This window comes from Coregonus clupeaformis, chromosome 4 (genome assembly GCF_020615455.1).
Source record: "Coregonus clupeaformis isolate EN_2021a chromosome 4, ASM2061545v1, whole genome shotgun sequence".
NCBI classification, from domain to species: domain Eukaryota; kingdom Metazoa; phylum Chordata; class Actinopteri; order Salmoniformes; family Salmonidae; genus Coregonus; species Coregonus clupeaformis.
Genome location: NC_059195.1, coordinates 15,972,849 through 15,988,677, shown reverse-complemented (window position 1 = coordinate 15,988,677; position 15,829 = coordinate 15,972,849). Strand labels below are relative to the sequence as shown.

Genomic DNA, 15,829 nt, shown 5'->3' with positions numbered 1-15,829 from the left:
TCACTGTATATGCCAATGAGGAATGACGGGGATGATTAGGTGGCCATGATGGAAATGGGGCCAGGTTGGGAATTTAGCCAGGACAACAGGGTTAACACCCTTAGTCTTGCGATAAGTGCCAAGTGGGTTTGACCACAGCATTAAAGGTCCAATGTATCATTTTTTATCTCAATATCAAATAATTGCTGGGTAACAAATGTGATTGTTTAAAATTGTCAAAAAGAAATGGAGACCTCTGGAACTGTACATTTTCTAGTAGGATAGAGCCATATCCATTAGGCTAAAGAACAGCGTTCCACACTTTGCCTTCTCCTGTCCTGTGTGTTTGTGTGTATAGTACAGGACAGGAGAAGGCAAAGTGTGGAACGCTGTTCTTTAGCCTAATGGATATGGCTCTATCCTACTAGAATAAGTACAGTTCCAGAGGTTAAGAAGCTATTTCTCAAGCAAGAATTTTGCTAGGACTGTCTGTGAGTGGTCTGAGTGGGGAGGGGGAAACTAGCTATTATTGGCAGAGAGGTTTGGAACTTTCTTATTGGTCTATTAACTAATTTATGTCACCAGGCAGGCCAAAACTCCATCCCACCACAACAAGCTGAGATTTCAGTCAGTATTTTCAAACAGCTCTTACACTAAAAGGAAAGTATCATCATTTTCACAATGTCACTGAATTATTCCAACCTCAGTGTGAAAATATATATAAAACACAGGAAAACCACGTTTTTGACTGCACTGGGCCTTTAACAGAGATAAAAGATAGAGACTAAGAGGGGGAGAGAGAGAGAGAGACAAAGGGAAGTTCACTTGTTGAGTGAGGGACTGCACTGAAGCAGGTTGAAACCACAGGCACCAGCAGTGTCCACCTCTATCTCAGTCGTAGTGAAGGCTTTTGAAGTTGAAGCGTTTCCTCTCTGTGAAACCTGTCATCTGGAGAGAGGAGGAGAGATGGTTTTATGTTTCAAGTCCAGAGCTGATAAAGTAATGGTTTCAAAATTGGAAAGACCAGAGCAGTGTTTCATGTTCATTATGGACACATAGACAATCACTTACTTGACTAGGGTCTCTGGTGAAATATCTCTTCTCTACGACCTAAAATAAAAGACAAGTATTCATGCACTCTCTTGGAATGTGGATACTCATGTATAAAAATAACAGTATATTAAGGGGGGTAAAATATGTAAGCAAAAGCTTCAGCTTCTGAACGTCTCACCTTGTCAAAGAATCTGCTCAACTTCACAGCGTTCGACGTGCCTGCAGCAAAGTACCTTTGATTGGTGCAATCCTGTTACGAGAGTCAAGGAAAAAACATGACCTAAACCACAGGTGACCGTACGTACATACCCCAACCAGAAGCCATGGATTACAGGAAACATCCGCACTGAGCTAAAGGGTAGAGCTGCCGCTTTCAAGGAACGGGACTCTAACCCGGACGTTTATAAGAAATCCCGCTATGACCTCCGACGAACCATCAAACAGGCAAAGAGTCAATACAGGTCTAAGATTGAATCATACTACACTGGCTCTGACGCTCGTCGGATGTGGCAGGGCTTGAAAACTATTACAGACTACAAAGGGAAGCACAGCCGCGAGCTGCCCAGTGACACAAGCCTACCAGACGAGGCTAAACCACTTCTATGCTCGCTTCGAGGCAAGCAACACTGAAGCATGCATGAGAGCACCAGCTGTTCCGGACGACTATGTGATCACGCTCTCCGTAGCCGATGTGAGTAAGACTTTTAAGCAGGTCAACATTCACAAGGCCGCAGGGCCAGACGGATTACCAGGACGTGTACTCCGAGCATGTGCTGACCAACTGTCTTCACTGACATTTTCAACATGTCCCTGACTGAGTCTGTAATACCAACATGTTTCAAGCAGACCACCATAGTCCCCGTGCCCAAGAACTCTAAGATAACCTGCCTAAATGACTACCGACCCGTAGCACTGACGTCTGTAGCCATGAAGTGCTTTGAAAGACTGGTCATGGCTCACATCAACAGCATAATCCCAGAAACCCTAGACCCACTCCAATTTGCATACCGCCCCAACAGATCCACAGATGATGCAATCTCTATCGCACTCCACACTGCCCTTTCCCACCTGGACAAGAGGAACACCTACGTGAGAATGCTATTCATTGACTACAGCTCAGCATTCAACACCATAGTGCCCTCTAAGCTCATCACTAAGCTAAGGATCCTGGGACTAAACACCTCCCTCTGCAACTGGATCCTGGACTTCCTGACGGGCCGCCCCCAGGTGGTAAGGGTAGGTAACAACACATCTGCCACACTGATCCTCAACACGGGGGCCCCTCAGGGGTGCGTGCTCAGTCCCCTCCTGTACTCTCTGTTCACCCATGACTGCATGGCCAGGCACGACTCCAACACCATCATTAAGTTTGCCGACGACACAACAGTGGTAGGCCTGATCACCGACAACGATGAGACAGCCTATAGGGAGGAGGTCAGAGATCTGGCCGTGTGGTGCCAGGACAACAACCTCTCCCTCAACGTGACCAAGACAAAGGAGATGATTGTGGACTACAGGAAAAAAAAAGAGGACTGAGCACGCCCCCATTCTCATCGACGGGGCTGTAGTGGAACAGGTTGAGAGCTTCAAGTTCCTTGGTGTCCACATCACCAACGAACTATCATGGTCCAAACACACCAAGACAGTCGTGAAGAGGGCACGACAAAGCCTATTCCCCCTCAGGAGACTAAAAGATTTGGCATGGGTCCTCAGATCCTCAAAAAATTCTACAGCTGCACCATCGAGAGCATCCTGACTGGTTGCATCACCGCCTGGTATGGCAACTGCTTGGCCTCTGACCGCAAGGCACTACAGAGGGTAGTGCGTACGGCCCAGTACATCACTGGGGCAAAGCTCCCTGCCATCCAGGACCTCTATACCAGGCGGTGTCAGAGGAAGGCCCTCAAAATTGTCAAAGACTCCAGCCACCCTAGTCATAGACTGTTCTCTCTGCTACCGCACGGGCAAGCGGTACCGGAGTGCCAAGTCTAGGTCCAAAAGACTTCTCAACAGCTTCTACCCCCAAGCCATAAGACTCCTGAACAGCTAATCATGGCTACCCGGACTATTTGCACTGCCCCCATCCCATCCTTTTTACGCTGCTGCTACTCTGTTAAGTATTTATGCATAGTCACTTTAACTCTACCCACATGTACATATTACCTCAACTACCTCAACTAGCCGGTGCCCCCGCACATTGACTATGCAACGGTACCCCCCTGTATATATAGCCTCCCTACTGTCACTTTATTTTACTGTATATATAGCCTCCCTACTGTCACTTTATTTTACTTCTGCTCTTTTTTCTCAACACTTTTTTGTTGTTGTTTTATTCTTACTTTTTTTGTTTAAAATAAATGCACTGTTGGTTAAGGGCTGTAAGTAAGCATTTCACTGTAATGTCTGCACCTGTTGTATTCGGCGCATGTGACCAATAAAATTTGATTTGATTTGATTTGAAGCCTCAATGCAAAAAGGTTAAAAATGACTTCCACTACCTGTAGCCTATTCAATAGCTGTTACCATACTAATGATGTGTGCCCACTGCCCATACATTGACCATACATTGGGCTTTCATTGTTAGCAAATGCACAATGCTGCAGCAAATAAGGTTTTCTTTGACCGAGTGATGGGTACCTCAGAATCCATAGAGGCCTAGAAGGATAGTTGAGGTGAGGCTTCACCTACCAGATTGATCTCCTCTGCATTGAAGTCTTCAGACAGGAAAGCTGTCCTGGTGAGAACATCATTCCTCTTGTTCTCTGGGATCTGGTCAAACTTGGTGCCGATCAGGAGCAAAGGCACGGAGCTATCAGCAAACTGTTCTCTGTCGTAATCACTGGAGGTGTTCAGGCAAGACATTCAAGACAAGACTTTCAAGACAAGTAAGTAAACTTACTCAAAGTGCCTATACAGGATAACAACTTCTATTTAACAAGCATAATATGTAATAAATTGAGGTAGGCTATTTGATTCCAGCAGTAGGAGATACTTACCCATTTGAGACGATTACCCCCGTTGGGGAGGAGTCTTTGTTCAAGGCTTCTAGTGACCAGCGATACAGATTCTGGGAGGATTTCTTGTTTGTCAGGTCGTGAACTAATACAATACCTGTAAGGATACAAATAATGTGTCATTACTGATCTATACAAGTCATCGTTTTCCTCATGTGGTGACTGACAGACCAGTCAGTGCTGTGTCTTTACCATTGACAGAGTTGTAGAAAACTGCTCTGGTGTTTTTCAGACTGCTGGCGCAGCCCACAGATCCTCCAACATCCCATAATTCAATGTAGTAGGTCTTCTCCTCTGGAGTGCCCTCCTTGTAGTCGTGGACCTGTAAAAGCGACTCTTAGAATAACCTTAGAATATAGAATAACTTTAATGTTCCTAACTGGTAAACCTCCAAGTAAAGAAATCTCTTCAGGGAAAAACAATGAGTCAAGAAATAACAAAAAAAGATCAACCATTGAGTTTAGTTTGAGTTAATTTTTTTACAGGGGACAGTGCACATTAATCAACGTTTCAGTAAAAGTGCCGGTTTTAGCCACATTTTCAAGAGCAGTCCTTTCTTACCCGTACATCCACCGAACAGCCTACAGTCCATGATGGATTTCCCAACACTTGGTTCTGACACAGCAGATGAACGAGTGAGGACTTCCCAACACCTGCCATGACAAAATAATTATAGCTAGTGAGACACATCCAGTATTTTTCAAGCACATAGCTAAGTTTGCTTCTCATGTCTAGGTATATTTTAAGTGCATCAAGTGAAGCTAGCTACCACGGATAGACACAAGGGGGCATTCATGTTTTAGATAAGCATTATTTTTGACCAAACCAAGTCGAAAGACACAACCTATACATTTCCAAAAGACAATACGATTAGTCAGACATAAACGAATAGGACACCAACCTGAATCTCCCAAAACTAGCACTTTCACTCTGTCAAGAGACGCCATTTAATTTTCGTCACGGAAGTAAACAGTAAAGTTCCAGCCCAAAGAATACCACTCGTTCTCTAATTGGTTTAAGAGAATGGTTTCCGTTTCAAACCGGATCCACTTTTACAAGAACAACATTGGAAATTGTGAACGTCAATCAAAACAATTTGGCGATCATTGGCTGTTGAAGGACAGCATGACGTACAGCCAATTGGAATAGAGAACATTATTTTCCGGGATTCCATTGCAAAATATATAGAAAAGTACGAGGCAGAGCATCCACAAGCTTTCAAGTTGTTACAAGAGAACACATGCAATTGAGTGAGTGCGGATTCTCTGTATTTCATGCATGTGTTGTAGTTAAAGCTAGCTCATTTATTCTCACAGTGATACATTTTGTTGCGCTAACCTGTGAGGTAGCTAGCTGTAAGCTAAGCTAGCTACTGTTAGCATAGTTGTTAGCGAGCCAGTTTGACTGCTATTCATTCCGTTTCCATTCGCGAGTATTAGCTAACAACTAACAGTATCGTTTGCTAAATAATATTTTGGCTAACCATATAGGTTCTGCGTTACAGTCGTTTCATCTCTCATTCGGATATGTTTGACTGTAACTGTTATGACTTACAAACTAGCTATCCACATTGCCACCCCGGCCACGTTGGATGAACACATGTTCATGTTTTTAACAACAGTTCCTTATTTATATACATACAGTTTCTGTGAAGTCCTACTGATGGATAGTGATGTCTAAGTTTCTATACCAGATTGTATAAACAGTGTTCCCTTGTTGCAGATCCCACCACAGAGAAGGACGCCCTTGACCCCTTGCTGGGGTTCCTCCCCCTCAAGAACCTCTCCTTTCTGCCTGAAGTTTACCCACCCTCCTGTCCAACCACCCACAGACACTTCTCAGGCTACCTATTGTAGCCTTTACTTATTCCGTAAGCCACTCTCTCTACCAGTCTGCTACCCAATAGGCCATATAGAAGATGTCAGAGCCAGAATTATTAACAGAGGTCCCTGCTTCGCTGAAGCGCCTGGCCAAGCAGGTTGTGCGGGGCTTCTACGGGGTGGAGCATGCCCTGGCTCTGGACGTTCTCATCCGCAACCCCTGCGTCCGTGAGGAGGACATGCTGGAGTTGCTCAAGTTTGACCGAAAGCAGCTGCGCTCGGTGCTCAACACGCTCAAGGGCGATAAGTTCGTCAAGTGCCGCATGCGGGTGGAGACGGCTCCCGATGGCAAGACCACGCGCCACAACTACTACTTCATCAACTACCGCCTGCTGGTCAACGTGGTCAAGTACAAGCTGGATCACATGCGGCGGCGCATCGAGACAGACGAAAGGGACTCAACCAACCGGGCGTCGTTCCGCTGCCCCTGCTGCTTCAGCACCTTCACTGACCTGGAGGCCAATCAGCTGTTTGACCCCATGACCGGTGAGGAGAGAGAGAGGGAGGGGTGGGAGAATAGGGTTGAGGGAGGAGGGAGGGAAGGAGAAAAGGAGAGAGAAAGAGAGAGAGTTTTGCAGCAGCATGAGAGGGTCAGAGAGGCACTGGCGGACGTACAATTAGGCAGAAAAGGCAATTGCCTCAGGCCTCACATCAACAAGGCACCTCATGAGCTGGGCATATATACAGTGGGGAGAACAAGTATTTGATACACTGCCGATTTTGCAGGTTTTCCTACTTACAAAGCATGTAGAGGTCTGTAATTTTTATCATAGGTACACTTCAACTGTAAGAGACAGAATCTAAAACAAAATTTTTAAGTAATTAATTTGCATTTTATTGCATGACATAAGTATTTGATACATCAGACAAGCATAACTTAATATTTGGTACAGAAACCTTTGTTTGCAATTACAGAGATTTTCCTGTAGGTCTTGACCAGGTTTGCACACACTGCAGCAGGGATTTTGGCCCACTCCTCCATACAGACCTTCTCCAAATCCTTCAGGTTTCAGGGCTGTAGCTGGGCAATACAGACTTTCAGCTCCCTTCAAAGATGTTCTATTGGGTTCGGGTCTGGAGACTGGCTAGGCCACTCCAGGACCTTGAGATGCTTCTTACGGAGCCACTCCTTAGTTGCCCTGGCTGTGTGTTTTGGGTCGTTGTCATGCTGCAAGACCCAGCCACGACCCATCTTCAATGCTCTTACTGAGGGAAGGAGGTTGTTGGCCAAGATCTCGCGATACATGGCCCCATCCATCCTCCCCTCAATACGGTGCAGTTGTCCTGTCCCCTTTGCAGAAAAGCATCCCCAAAGAATGATGTTTCCACCTCCATGCTTCACGGTTGGGATGGTGTTCTTGGGGTTGTACTCATCCTTCTTCTTCCTCCAAACATGGCGAGCGGAGTTTAGACGAAAAAGCTCAAATTTTGTCTCATCAGACCACATGACCTTCTCCCATTCCTCCTCTGGATCATCCAGATGGTCATTGGCAAACTTCAGACGGGCCTGGACATGCGCTGGCTTGAGCAGGGGGACCTTGCGTGCGCTGCAGGATTTTTAATCCATGACGGCGTAGTGTGTTACTAATGGTTTTCTTTGAGACTGTGGTCCCAGCTCTCTTCAGGTCATTGACCAGGTCCTGCCGTGTAGTTCTGGGCTGATCCCTCACCTTCCTCATGATCATTGATGCCCCACGAGGTGAGATCTTGCATGGAGCCCCAGACCGAGGGTGATTGACCGTCATCTTGAACTTCTTCAATTTTCTAATAATTGCGCCAACAGTTGTTGCCTTCTCACCAAGCTGCTTGCCTATTGTCCTGTAGCCCATCCCAGCCTTGTGCAGATCTACAATTTTATCCCTGATGTCCTTACACAGCTCTCTGGTCTTGGCCATTGTGGAGAGGTTGGAGTCTGTTTGATTGAGTGTGTGGACAGGTGTCTTTTATACAGGTAACGAGTTCAAACAGGTGCAGGTAATGAGTGGAGAACAGGAGGGCTTCTTAAAGAAAAACTAACAGGTCTGTGAGAGCCGGAATTCTTACTAGTTGGTAGGTGATCAAATACTTATGTCATGCAATAAAACGCAAATTAATTACTTAAAAATCATACAATATGATTTTCTTGATTTTTGTTTTAGATTCCGTCTCTCACAGTTGAAGTGTACCTATGATAAAAATTACAGACCTCTACATGCTTTGTAAGTAGGAAAACCTGCAATATCGGCAGTGTATCAAATACTTGTTCTCCCCACTGTATATATATATATGTATATATATAAGTTTGGACACACCTATTCATTCAAGGGTTTTCCTTTATTTTTACAATTTTCTACCTTGTAGAATAATAGTGAAGACATCAAAACTATGAAATAACACATGGAATCATGTAATAACCAACAAAGTGTAACAAAAATCAAAATATATTTTAGATTCTTCAAAGTAGCCACCCTTTGCCTTGATGACCGCTTTGCACACTCTTGGCATTCTCTCAACCAGCTTCACCTGGAATGCTTTTCCAACAGTCTTGCTGAGCACTTGTTGGCTTCTTTTCCTTCACTCTGAGGTCCAACTCATCCCAAACCATCTCAATTGGGTAGAGGTCGGGTGATTGTGGAGGCCAGGTCATCTGATGCAGCACTCCATCACGCTCCTTTTTGGTAAAATAGCCCTTACACAGCCTGGAGGTGTGTTGGGTCATTGTCCTGTTGATAAACAAATGATAGTCCCACTAAGCCCAAACCAGATGGGATGGCATATCGCTTCAGAATGCTGTGGTAGCCATGCTGGTTAAATGTGCCTTGAATTCTAAATAAATCACAGACAGTGTCACCAGCAAGCACCATCGCACCACCTCCTCCATGCTTCATGGTGGGAACTACACATGCGGAGATCATCCGTTCACCTACCTGCGTCTCACAAAGACACTGCGGTTGGAACCAAAAATCTCAAATTTGGACTACAGACCAAAGGACAGATTTCCACTGGTCTAATGTCCATTGCTCGTGTTTCTTGGCCCAAGCAAGTCTCTTCTTATTGGTGCCCTTTAGTAGTGGTTTCTTTGCAGCAATTCAAACATGAAGGCCTGATTCACACAGTTCCCTCTGAATAGTTGATGTTGAGATGTGTCTGTTACTTGAACTCTGTGAAGCATTTATTTGGGCTGCAATTTCTGAGGCTGGTAACTCTAATGAACATATCCTCGGCAGCAGAGGTAACTCTGGGTCTTCCTCTCCTGTGCCGGTCCTCATGAGAGACAGTTTTATCATAGCGCTTGATGGTCTTTGCGACTACTTGAAAAAATGTCCGGATTGACTGACCTTCATGTCTTAAAGTAATGATGGACTGTCATTTCTCTTTGCTTATTTGAGCTGTTCTTGCCATAATTTGGTCTTGGTCTTTTACAAAATAGGGCTATTTTCTGTATACCACTCCTACCTTGTCACAACACAACTGATTGGCTCAAACACATTAAGAAGGAAATAATTTCCACAAATTAACTTTTAAGGCACACCTGTTAATTGAAATGCATTCCAGGTGACTACCTCATGAAGCTGGTTGAGAGAATGCCAAGAGTGTGCAAAGCTGTCATCAAGGCAAAGGGTGGCTACTTTGAAGAATCTCAAATATAAAATATATTTTGATTTGTTTAACACTTTTTTGGAATGAGTAGGTGTGTCCAAACCTTTGACTGGTACTGTGTGTGTGTATGTGTGTATATATATACATACATACATACATACATACATACATACATACATACATACATACAGTGAGGGGAAAAAAGTATTTGATCCCCTGCTGATTTTGTACGTTTGCCTACTGACAAAGAAATGATCAGTCTATAATTTTAATGGTAGGTTTATTTGAAGTGAGAGACAGAATAACAACAAAAAAATCCAGAAATGCATGTCAAAAATGTTATAAATTGATTTGCATTTTAATGAGGGAAATAAGTATTTGACCCCCTCTCAATCAGAAAGATTTCTGGCTCCCAGGTGTCTTTTATACAGGTAACGAGCTGAGATTAGGCGCACACTCTTAAAGGGAGTGCTCCTAATCTCAGCGTGTTACCTGTATAAAAGACACCTGTCCACAGAAGCAATCAATCAGATTCCAAACTCTCCACCATGGCCAAGACCAAAGAGCTCACCAAGGATGTCAGGGACAAGATTGTAGACCTACACAAGGCTGGAATGGGCAACAAGACCATCGCCAAGCAGCTTGGTGAGAAGGTGACAACAGTTGGTGCGATTATTCGCAAATGGAAGAGAAACAAAAGACTGTCAATCTCCCTCGGCCTGGGGCTCCATGCAAGATCTCACCTTGTGGAGTTGGAATGCTCATGAGGACGGTGAGGAATCAGCCCAGAACTACACGGGAGGATCTTGTCAATGATCTCAAGGCAGCTGGGACCATAGTCACCAAGAAAACAATTGGTAACACAATACGCCGTGAAGGACTGAAATCCTGCAGCGCCCGCAAGGTCCCCCTGCTCAAGAAAGCACATATACAGGGCCGTCTGAAGTTTGCCAATGAACATCTGAATGATTCAGAGGAGAACTGGGTGAAAGTGTTGTGGTTAGATGAGACCAAAATCGAGCTCTTTGGCATCAACTCAACTCGCCGTGTTTGGAGGAGGAGGAATGCTGCCTATGACCCCAAGAACACCATCCCCACCGTCAAACATGGAGGTGGAAACATTATGCTTTGGGGGTGTTTTTCTGCCAAGGTGACAGGACAACTTCACCGCATCAAAGGGACAATGGACGGCGCCATGTACCGTCAAATCTTGGGTGAGAACCTCCTTCCCTCAGCCAGGGCATTGAAAATGGGTCATGGATGGGTATTCCAGCATGACAATGACCCAAAACACACGGCCAAGGCAACAAAGGAGTGGCTCAAGAAGAAGCACATTAAGGTCCTGGAGTGGCCTAGCCAGTCTCCATACCTTAATCTCATAGAAAATCTGTGGAGGGAGCTGAAGGTTCGAGTTGCCAAACGTCAGCCTCGAAACCTTAATGACTTGGAGAAGATCTGCAAAGAGGAGTGGGACAAAATCCCTCCTGAGATGTGTGCAAACCTGGTGGCCAACTACAAGAAAGGTCTGACCTCTGTGATTGCCAACAAGGGTTTTGCCACCAAGTACTAAGTCAGGTTTTGCAGAGGGGTCAAATACTTATTTCCCTCATTAAAATGCAAATCAATTTATAACATTTTTGACATGCGTTTTTCTGGATTTTGTTGTTGTTATTCTGTCTCTCACTGTTCAAATAAACGTACCATTAAAATTATAGACTGATCATGTCTTTGTCAGTGGGCAAACGTATAAATCAGCAGGGATCAAATACTTTTTTCCCTCACTGTATATATATATATTTTTTTAAGTCTGCTTGAGGTCCCCCATACTCTACCCGTGGCATAAAAAAAATCATCAAAATCTGTCTGTTTAGGCTATAGATGTTTTTTTTGCATGGGCTGCGTCTCAATCGGTGTTCTCACATAAATGTCTGTAGCGTCGGAATGGTTTGGCCTGCAAATTAATATGACCCCTCTATGGAAAGATGAGACTCATGAACACGATGTGTTCTCCGTTTTGCTCCACGACCCAACATAGTGTCACTCGTCTGAAGATAACCCAGTACCAGGCTGAAATATTAATGGAAGTGTTTCCACATCAAAGGAATACAGCATTGGCGGTCAGTGCCGTTTATGATGAGTGAGGACAATTTATTTTTCCATGAGTCATGGCCTTATTTCTATTACAGCATGTTGGATGACTGTCATTCATATTCCATTCACCCAGTTCAATGTCACATCGATAGGTTTAGGCTACTACAGTTGAAGTCGGAGGTTTACATACACCTTAGCCAAATACATCTAAACTCAGTTTTTCACAATTCCTGATATTTAATCCTAGTAAAAATTCCCTGTTTTAGGTCCGTTAGGATCACCACTTTATTTAAAAAATGTGAAATGTCAGAATAATAGTGGATAATTATTTATTTCAGCTTTTATTTCTTTGATCAGATTCCCAGTGGGTCAGAAGTTTACATACACTCAATTAGTATTTAGTAGCATTGCCTTTAAATAGTTTAACTGGGACAGTGACACATGGACAGACAGTGACACATTCAATACCGCCTTGCACACTCTTGCCTGCATTTAGCTTATCTAGGGTGTAATCATTAGTCCAACAGTTGCAAACGAGAGTTTCTATTGGACAAATTCAGCTATTTTAATCCCCATTTCGTTTGCTTCTGTTAAGGAAATGTTTTAAAACAGAATCGGCGGAATGAATGTACCCCTGATCACACAAGGACACATTTTGCGGAGTTGTTCCGTATCCTAGTTTGCTGAAAAAGGAAGAAAGCCTGGAGGAAAAACTGGCAAAACTTAATTTTAAGGGGTCCTTTATTACAGCGTAATTATGTGTGTAATTACACTGTAACAAGTATTGTAGTTGACCTTAACAACCAATAGTTACACTGTAATAACATTTAACTAGTTGTAATTGCGGTCTGTAATTACAAAGGTGTAACAATTAATTATTGTTACAAATCGGCAGGTTTCGACTAAATTCACAAACGTAGTGTTTTGTTTCTTCTCAGCTGCATCCGGTACCGAGTCAATGTGCAGGGGTACAGGTTAGATGAGGTAATTTGTACATGTAGGTAGGTGTAAAGTGACTATGCATAGATAATAAACAGCGAGTAGCAGCAGTGTAAAAACAAATGGGTGGGGGTGTCAATGTAAATAGTCTGGGTGGCCATTTGATTAATTGTTCAGCAGTGTTATGATTTGGGGTCTCCAAATCACTAAGTGGGGAGACGGGGATTAATTTTGGCAGTTAAAGCTGCAATATGTAACTTTTTAGGCGACCCGACCAAATGCACATAGAAATCTGAGTTAAAGATATGTCATTCTCATTGAAAGCAAGTCTAAGAAGCGGTAGATCTGTTCTCTGTGCGCTATTTCTATGCTTCCCGTTCTTAAGTTTCGTTTTTCCATCTTTTACTTTCGGTTTTGTACACCTGCGTCAAACAGCTGAAAATACAATATTTCAGGCTTTTCTTCTGCTGATCCATGTATTCCATTGTCCCCAATATTCATTTTAGGTACATGTGGTCATTCATGGCTTCTTACACTAGATGGCAGTAAATGCCAATACAATGTAGGTATTCCGGCTACACACTCACTTTGCATTCCATGCACAACTGTCTGTCTGGGCCTTCTCTAGAATTGGACCTCTACACGGCATGTGAGCCAATATGTTCTTCTCAGTGTTCTAGACTAACTTCGAACCCTAACCCTTTTTCAGTTGATGACACCAGCACATGATTTGGTCGCACAAATCTTTGTTGACCTGACCTGTGTTCCATAATGTACTTGCATTCCATACAGAACCAGGCTAATAATGACTAGCCATCATTTAAATGTTACCTTTAATTTGATGACTGAGCAAATATCCTATAGTCTATAATGACCTACCCTCCATACACAAATAATTACATTTTAACTTGATAATATTATTTACATGGATTGTTTGGATGGAATAAATAAAACGTTTGCGCAATCTCAAAGGAAATGGAAAGGGGGGAGTTATTGTTAGCGATTTTCTACAGTTGTAAAGCCCTATAAAATCAGTTTGATCTTTTGGTAAAATCAGTTTTCCCGGTTTTGTTTTTCCAGGTTTCCAAGTTTTATCTAGTTCTTTCAGGTTGTCACGCTCTCAAAATCACACTTTTCTAATAGAAAAATATATATAAAATTGGATGTAAGTACACAACAATGCTTAAATCACATCAGGAGACTACTTTTGAGGCCTAAACATTTTCCAAATGTGAAACTTCATGTAGAATATCATCACGTGAAGTGTTCCAAAACCACATGGTTTTCCATGATTTCACATGTGAAACTTTACATGTCAAATACAATTTGATGTGGTTTGGAACACTTCACATGAAGTATCACGTGGATTTTCACGTGATCTCACAACTTTTCACATCATGGAAAACCATGTGGTTTTGGAACACTGCAAACAAATGAGTCGTAAGGATGTCCCTGGAACGTCACACAGTCACAGTGTTTTCAACGTACATATTTGAAACACTTTGACATACATGATTACATTGTGTATGTTTATTTATACAGTAATTGTTATTCAACATGTCCTCACCTGGGATTTGAACTCACAACCTCTTGGTTCACGGCATTCCGATCATCCTGCTACGCCATCACGTCTGTGTCAATAACTGATTTCACCTGTATTCCTACACTTTGGACTTCAAAGTAAATCTCAGCTTTGTTAAAAAACACACTCAAGAAAATGGATTATATTTATCATAGTGATTCATGAGTAACATTTAGGACTGTGGCGGTCATGACACATTGTCAGACAGTTATTGTCATACAAATGACTGCCGGTCTTACAGTAATTGACCGTTGATTAACAAACACGTTTAGCATCTCCTGGCTTTTTCGCATACAAGCCGCATAGAAGCCTCTGATGCACACCTTTGGAACATCTACATTTAAAAAAGTCTAATAAATCAATTTAATATACACAATAAATCCATTATTTATTTTAGGCAGGTTAAAGAAACATTATGATATAAAAAAAATGTATTTCAGAAGAACACCATATGAGTTAGCCTACTGTATGTTATCTGGCTATGCGCCATGCTATAGGCTGTAGGCTTGTTCATTTAACAGACAAGAAATGCTTATAAGTCCCGTACCATTATTTTATGTTATATGATTTTATAAGAAGAAGAATATAATTGAATTTAGCTGAATATAATAAAAATGACATTTTTCCCATTCCGCAGCGAGTGCGCATATGAAGTGGCTATGTTGAGCGTAAAAGTGACCATTTGAAACAGGTCCTATAAGCTAGATTTAGAGTTATTTGTCAACTTTAGTTGTGAATGATACAAACCTAATGTCTTAGAAATCAAAACATGATGCATGGGCATCATAAGCTGCATGATGCGACTATAGGCTATTGATGATTTGAGAAAGTCGCAAACTAAGCTTGCACTCTGTTCCTTGCCTCAGGCTGCATACGCTGTTCTCATTAAGTGATTATATTTTCACCCATCAGACTATTCTCAATTTAATCTTGTCTTTACTAATATGTCAATTATCCTTAACAAAAATATAAACGCAACATGCAACAATTTCAGATTTTACTGAGTAACAGTTCATATTAGAAAATAAGGAATTTTAAATAAATAAATTAGGTCCTGATCTATGGATTTCACATGACTGGGCAGGGGTGCAGCCATGGGTGGGCCTGGGAGGGCATAGGCCCACCCACTGGGGAGTCAGGTCCAGCCAATCAGAATGAGATGTTCTGCATAAAAGGGCTTTATTATAGACAGAAATACTCCTCAGATTTGGGCAGGAACAGGGGCAGCGGGAAAACATGTCATCCGTATGCAATCAAATAGCGAATGGAGGCCTCTTTCGTTCCAGTTCGTTTTTCACTCATGCCAGGTAGGGTACTCTGATTATTTCACTCCACACATCAACCACTGTTTGAGGAGCATGTAGTCTCTCGCTGCTCGACAGGTGATATTCCGCTCAAACTCTGTATGCCATGGGCTCTCCAACCCTGTTTCTGCAGCTACCCAGTGCTTAATTTGGGAAACCAAGTGAAATCTGTTCGGAACATCGATAGTAACATATTTTCACAACGAAACATATTTCATTAAATTGTTGACAGCTCCTCTCTCTGCGCGCTCGAGAAAGGAATGAAGGAGAGAGGGGAGGAGATGGGAACGCACAGTGGTGAGATATTCTGTAGCTAAAGGTAATTTGTCAGCCTATTAGTTATGAAAATATAAAAGGCTATTCAAAATCAAATAAAAATTCACTATAATTGTAGGGAACTCTGTAAGC

General features: G+C 42.8%; 2 protein-coding genes across 2 annotated transcripts in view; one reads left to right on the top strand and one right to left on the bottom strand.

Annotated features, from left to right (window-relative positions):
- Positions 1-513: 513 nt before the first annotated feature.
- rabl3 (RAB, member of RAS oncogene family-like 3) lies at positions 514-5,038 on the bottom strand. The gene is made up of 8 exons (XM_041865577.2): positions 4,948-5,038; positions 4,608-4,699; positions 4,239-4,368; positions 4,029-4,143; positions 3,721-3,871; positions 1,211-1,282; positions 1,051-1,089; positions 514-927 (listed from the first exon to the last, which is right to left on the bottom strand). Exons 1-8 carry the CDS (start codon positions 4,991-4,993, stop codon positions 871-873), a joined length of 702 nt encoding a protein of 233 aa, XP_041721511.1. The 5' UTR covers positions 4,994-5,038; the 3' UTR covers positions 514-870.
- A 156-nt stretch (positions 5,039-5,194) lies between these two features.
- gtf2e1 (general transcription factor IIE, polypeptide 1, alpha) overlaps positions 5,195-15,829 on the top strand; it is a 40,852-nt gene continuing 30,217 nt past the window's right edge. The window contains exons 1-2 of the mRNA XM_041865587.2: positions 5,195-5,296; positions 5,769-6,412. Coding sequence (XP_041721521.1) covers positions 5,965-6,412 — 448 coding nt within the window. The 5' untranslated portion in view covers positions 5,195-5,296; positions 5,769-5,964. The remainder of the gene's footprint in view (positions 5,297-5,768; positions 6,413-15,829) is intronic.

Excerpts from the sequence above, each read along its gene's own strand:
- rabl3 (XM_041865577.2), bottom strand. The coding sequence starts at position 4,993 with ATGGCGTCTCTTGACAGAGTGAAAGTGCTAGTTTTGGGAGATTCAG. Across the intron at positions 4,144-4,238 it reads TTTCTACAACTCTGTCAATG|GTATTGTATTAGTTCACGAC; the intron begins GTAAAGACACAG and ends GTATCCTTACAG. Across the intron at positions 1,090-1,210 it reads TGAGCAGATTCTTTGACAAG|GTCGTAGAGAAGAGATATTT; the intron begins GTGAGACGTTCA and ends CTTTTATTTTAG.